The sequence below is a fragment of the Rhodamnia argentea genome, chromosome 9 (genome assembly GCF_020921035.1).
Source record: "Rhodamnia argentea isolate NSW1041297 chromosome 9, ASM2092103v1, whole genome shotgun sequence".
NCBI classification, from domain to species: domain Eukaryota; kingdom Viridiplantae; phylum Streptophyta; class Magnoliopsida; order Myrtales; family Myrtaceae; genus Rhodamnia; species Rhodamnia argentea.
Window position 1 is genome coordinate 1,878,685 of NC_063158.1, and position 6,000 is coordinate 1,884,684.

A 6,000-nucleotide genomic window follows, 5' to 3' on the forward strand; every position below is an offset into this window, starting at 1 on the left:
CATCGCGAAAATCTTGCAAAATAAATGGATGAAAAGCTCATTCAAAGAATAGAACACCAGATAGAAGGGATTTTTTATATACATGGAAAACATCATTACAACTAAAGAAAGAGCACTAATTTGTTTCCCTCCTTGACAGGTATGAGAAAGGGCAAACCCATAGTACTCCGCTTTCCCAACCCCGATCACCTTCCCTTTACAACCACCAATAATTCTCACGGAACCAACGCGGCCATTGTCAGCTTCAGAACCAGTAGATTCTTCAAGCTAATGCCAAAATGAGGGCCTCCAAGTATTATCGCCAGACTCAGGGAGAAGGGCTTACTCTGATGGTGAGCTCAGCTCTAAGATGGAGTATGCCATCGATAAAATAGGGGCCATCATCCGACATGAAAGCTGTCCAAGGTATACCGAAGAGATTACGGTATCCAACAGCCTTCCCACCAGTGAAGGTATAGTTCCCTTTATACTTGCTCATGAACTCCTCGGTCGGCTTTGACCGAGCTGCAAATTCATAGTCGACCGCAAAAGCAACCGAACCTTTCTCTTGCATCCCTAAGAACAGGCCAAAACAATGAAAAGAGCTCTGCTGGTCCATGTTGCAGTGGGCAGAGAGGAAGAACCCCTGTCCTCCAAGATGAAATGCCTGAGAATAGACTCGACCAGAAGGGAATAAATGTGCACATTCCTCTCTCTTCAGGTCTAGGTAAACAATGCATTGTTGGCGGGGCAGTTCAAACTCCACCACCTTCACTGGGCGGTACTTATAAGCCCTCTCCACAAACCGGCGGTGGATACCATTGGCTTCTTCAGCAGCTAGCGATCGTTGCCTGTATGGTGCCTCAGCCTTGAAAAAGAGAGCCTCAAGAACAACCTTTGAGGCAAGATCCGGATCAAAGTCATTGCAACTCAGAACCTTCCTCAACTTCCGACAGGTCATGTATGGAAAACGGATGAGTCTCCCAAGTTTTGAAGCAAGGACTCCTCTTCGCTCCTCTAACTTAGGACAATGTGTCCTGGCCCACTTGAGAACAAAGTCATAAACTGCATCCTCAGATGCCACTTGAAGATCATCGCTGGCCAGCACCGCCTCAACACCTGCCAAAGGCAAGTTCAACACCTCGTCTGGGAACCTGGAAACCAATCCAACAAAATAGTTAAACGGCGCAGAGTCTCATCAGTCAGCTCATGCACTCTGCTGCAAAGCTTTCAGCTGAACTAGGATTTCTAAAAGCATACATCAGGAAAGAATTGCATACTCCCTTCTCCCTCAAACAATCAATCAACAGAACATGAAAATTTGACAAATAAAAGAAAGGTTCTTTTACCATAGAAAACGAAAAGTATCCCTTTCCACTAGGGAAAAGCCATTGCAGAGATGAGAAAGAAGACATACTTGAAACACTCAATATCCATAAGAGATAAGAAGTCTCAAGGAAGAAAATCTTACTTTGTTATGTCCTTGTAACGTACAGCGAGAAATTGCTTAGCTGCATCCGTGAGAGGCTGAACTGCTTCCGCCATTAGAACACTGGAAGGAAGATCCAAGTAGAGCAATGCCGACTCACAAGTCATAGGTAAATTCCGCAACAGTCTACTGCAATATCTCATGCATGATGCCACCTCAAACTTGTCTGCAGTTATTAAAACATCCAAGAGAGCAGTCGGTGTGGATGCTGATAAAGTATTACTGTACATAAAATTGAGAAGGTCCATGAAAGCCGCTTCCTCTGCTCCACAAATGACAACAAAAGAAAGAGAAATTAGCAGAATCCAAGTCTGTCAGTATGGAAGCGATAACTGTGCAATGTGTATGAGAGCGTGTTGCAGCAAGACAACGTGTATGCAGGATAGGTAGTTATAGCCAAAAATCCTTTGAGTGTTCAGATAAGTACCAGATGCATTGATTGTCAAAGTCACATGCCGCTGCTCTGATTCTCTCATCCCATTTGAAAACAGCTAAAGAATACACTAGATGTCAACTGGACTAATCAAGCATGGAAAGCAAAACAAGTAATAGTTCACAGTGACCGAAAATTTTCACCTTGTAAAAGAAAGGACTCTTTGCTGCTAAAATTGGGGAGCTTATGTGCAAGGTTTTTACTTTAAGAACAGCTGAACACTCCATGGTTAATGATGTACCACCACACTGCGCAGTTTCATCACCTGTAAAAGTCTCTAATTAACATGAAAACAGCACAAACAAAGCTAATCATTTTAACAAGTAATGTAAGGTGACAATGAACAGTGCCACAGGCATGGACATTAAAACCAAAAGGAAAAAAAAGGAAAACAGAAGCACTTCAAGGTATTTACTTCTCATGTGACAGCTCCATAGACTATACATACTCTTCCTATTTGCAAATGCTGCAAAAAAACCTCATGCCAGTCTTCCATCTCAAAGAACTACGCATCTGAGACTTACTGCTAATGCTTTCTCCTAAATACAAAGTAAAGAAAAGGCCTCCCTCACACTTCCCAACGGACAACTCCTTGAAACAGCTTTCATTTTGTGAATTACCATCTTTTCCTCCTCTAAGGTACAAGAATGTACATGAATAGAAAATATAGCAGACAAACAACACCCAGAAAGAATAAAGGACTAGTAACATCTACAAGCAAGTTGGGCACACATGTGAACATGATCAATAACATGCACCAGGAAATTCTTAAAATGCACCCAGCTCTCTTACAACTCTACCAAGAAGATCAAGATGGAGACGGGATTGATTCATCATTAAAGCTACCAGATTTTATCAAGAGGGAGGAAGAATATAGAAATACCAAGTCTTTGCAAACTCATCCCACCACCTGAAGGTGATTCCTCAATCATTGCTACCGCTTCCTCATCCTGATTCTCGTACCCAGCACCATCATCTGTATCTGGCATATTGCAACTCAATATCTGCTCCTCAAACTGAACGGGATCTAAAACTACAAAAGCAAACAAGTTACATTATTAATTGATCTTTTTTCCAGAAATGGAGATATGGGAACTATGCTTGGATGACAGATCTAAAGTGAACTGAGATAATTAAAAGCCAAAGTGAAAGCAGAGGAACTTCGCCATGTAGAAGCAAATATTCACAATAAGTACATATTCATGGAGGCAAGAAAAGAAACATGATTTGTTTTAGTGATCATAGCATGTTTGGAACCTAGACAAGGAATTCCTTACAAATAAGAAAAATAAAAATTAGTTTCTAATACTCAAGAAATCACTGTCATGATTCATGGTCATGATAATTTGTTCGTTAGGCTAATACCTCCTTAATGCACACCATCACATATAAACTTATATAAGCAAACCAGGAAGTGAGATTGTGCGATAGTAATTCCAATAAGCCAAGTAGAACGCATGAGATTTAGCAGTTCAGGTAGGTATCTTATTTGAACTTCTACAATTAGTTCTTTGGGGGTGCTCGGAGGTTGGTATAGCCATTTGTTTGGCGTGAGGTTGTGGTAGTGAGGAAATTGAAACACGTGAATGTAGCCAAAGTAAATAGTTCACATTACCATCAACACATTTTTCAAAATAACGTGGATTTCAAAAATGACATCATCTATTTAATAACCAGAAGTGAACTCGATGTGAAATAATATCATGAGAGGTTCTTCAGCCAAATTGAAGACACAATAGTGCCATTGCCACAGTGCTCTAGACTCCATAGTAACCTCTAGCCATATGTTACACTCAGAAGCTCCACAGACGCATAGAATTAAAGTAAACACACGGTGTCAAGGCATAAAGGAAAAATCAAGGTTCACTACTAACATGTTTAACCAAGCAGCAAACATTCCAAAACCAGAGAAAAGTAGTTCCAGACAATGACGAAACACGAAAGTCACTCCAAGTATACACTTCCAGATCCAGACGACCAAAACTAAGAAGAAGCACTTACTAGTCAGTATCTGACTTTTGTGTATTTACTTTATTTAAAATGAGAAAAGAAGATGTTCAAGTACTTCAGCATCAGTGCAAATACTCATAAGTATTGATTCTATACGAAGAATTAATGACCGACCTCTCTTTCCCAGCTTTTTGTACTCTAACAAGGACGCAACTGTGTTAATTAACAACAATGCACTCGCAAATCTCTGGAGAGAAGTGTGTCTTTCAAAAGGAAAAAAGGGGGCTGTCCAAGCAGCTCAAAAGTACTGGAAAGCAGGTTTTCTCAATGAGATATCTCCTTGACCTTTTCTTCAGTTGAAAATCACAGAGCATCGTGGACGACTTATTGGAACTTACATCTCAAGGATCTTTCTCCATAATAAGAAGATTATAGATCATAACACTGCTATGGGTTTGACTAAACTTATGCATATAAGAATTTCAATACATATGCCTATGAGAATTCTCGTACCAACTTTTGCAGCATAATCTGTATCGTGTATGCCTTCACCTACATTTCCATATGATGCACATCAAATCAAACTCAATTATTAATTACATCCCGAGTGTGAAGTTTAATTTCATTGAATTCAAGACAAAGGTGAGCGGAAACAACTACTTTCCTCTATCGCAGTTAAGCATTGAAGACCTAACTCTTAAAACTCTAAAGTTACAACGGACAGCCTTCAATTTTGAATAAATCGGTATGCTGCATTTCAGCCCACTTCAAACTTATCATATGCTTTTTGAAACTAAGGGACTGCTTCCATCTTAAACCACGGTATCGAAAATATGTCGATCAAATTTGGCCTGAAATGAGATTTTTCATCTCTAGGTGTGAAATTGAGGTACAATTTGCAACATTTCGAAAGCTACACAGACAATGTAAACATAAGCCTCTGCCAGACAGGTAATTCCTCGGCAAATGAAAAAAAAAAAAAAAACTGAACTGAAGCTCCTTCCTTCAGGACATCCTCAACGACAGACACGACTCTACTACACATACAGAGGAACGAAATGAATCGAGCAAGCAGAACTAACCGTTGTCTTTCCGGATCTCTTCCCTCCGTCTCTTGCGATTACGAGCCCAGTCGGCTATGCTGGTGCATCCCTCGCCGTCGGACTTGAAGTCGGACACATCGGGGACGATTTCGATCCTGAGGATCCGATCGGAGAAGTTGCTGTCGTTGAAGGCGAACCCGAAGTCGGAGTCCGATTTGGGGCCGGGGGAGAAGCCCGAGTCCATGACGCTCACCGGCGGGTCGAAGAGATCGCCGCTCGCTTCCCTCATGCGCGACGGCAAAACCCTGGGCTGCGAAGGGCTGCGAGACGGGGCGGAGTTGGTTGCGGTCCTCGCGGAGCGAGCGAATGGGGAAGTCGGTGAAGCGAGAGACGCGACTTGTGCCCTAAGAATGGTGCCTTCTGGCGAGATTGAGCATTGAAGATTACCGGATTTCTTTCCCTTTATTTTTTTTTTTTTTTTCTGGGGGGGCTAACGGACATATGCATTTATAGTTTTCTTTTTTTAAAGAAATTTATTTATTTTTGGTCTATCTATATATATATATATATATATATAGAGAGAGACATATGGTTGTCCATCTCTCTATGTCTTATCTTTATCTATGACTATGCTTCTATACCCATCTCATTGAAAATGAAACTTCTTAATTTGGTTGCCACGTCCTCATTTACTAAACTACCCTTGATAAAAGCTAATGATTTGAAGAATGGCCCTTGTGATTTTCACCGACGATTTTACACCAACAGTCATGTGGCCGTGCTCATAGAAGGTTTGGGGGAGTGGGGAAGCTAGTATCACATGTGCGGAATTCGACTTCCGCGCTCGGCAAAAAAGCAGAGCAAAAGTTGGAAAGAGAAGAGTTAGAGATAAAGGACGGATCAAAAAGGAATCGATGATTTTACATTCTTGCGTTCCATATTATTTTGTAATTTTACAAAACATGGTTCAATTTTATCCATCTTTTGCCGTCCTTTTTTCGACCACGGGAAATGTTTGAAACTTTTCGTTATAATTTCCTTATGCGAAAGCTATCAAAAACATGCGTTAAGATTGCTAATCAAATCGGATAAAGTATCCACGCGCC

General features: G+C 41.0%; 1 protein-coding gene across 1 annotated transcript; it reads right to left on the bottom strand.

Annotated features, from left to right (window-relative positions):
• Positions 1–25: 25 nt before the first annotated feature.
• Positions 26–5,268, bottom strand: LOC115740846 (BTB/POZ domain-containing protein POB1-like). Its single transcript, XM_030674466.2, has 6 exons — positions 4,934–5,268; positions 2,785–2,934; positions 2,045–2,166; positions 1,896–1,959; positions 1,451–1,730; positions 26–1,133 (listed from the first exon to the last, which is right to left on the bottom strand). Exons 1-6 carry the CDS (start codon positions 5,181–5,183, stop codon positions 308–310), a joined length of 1,692 nt encoding a protein of 563 aa, XP_030530326.1. The 5' UTR covers positions 5,184–5,268; the 3' UTR covers positions 26–307.
• Positions 5,269–6,000: the final 732 nt, after the last annotated feature.

Coding starts and splice junctions, on each gene's coding strand:
- LOC115740846 (XM_030674466.2), bottom strand. CDS start 5,183: ATGAGGGAAGCGAGCGGCGATCTCTTCGACCCGCCGGTGAGCGTCATG. Junction 1,960..2,044: donor AGAGTCCTTTCTTTTACAAG/GTGAAAATTTTC, acceptor TGTATTCTTTAG/CTGTTTTCAAATGGGATGAG. Junction 1,731..1,895: donor TTTGACAATCAATGCATCTG/GTACTTATCTGA, acceptor TTTGTGGAGCAG/AGGAAGCGGCTTTCATGGAC.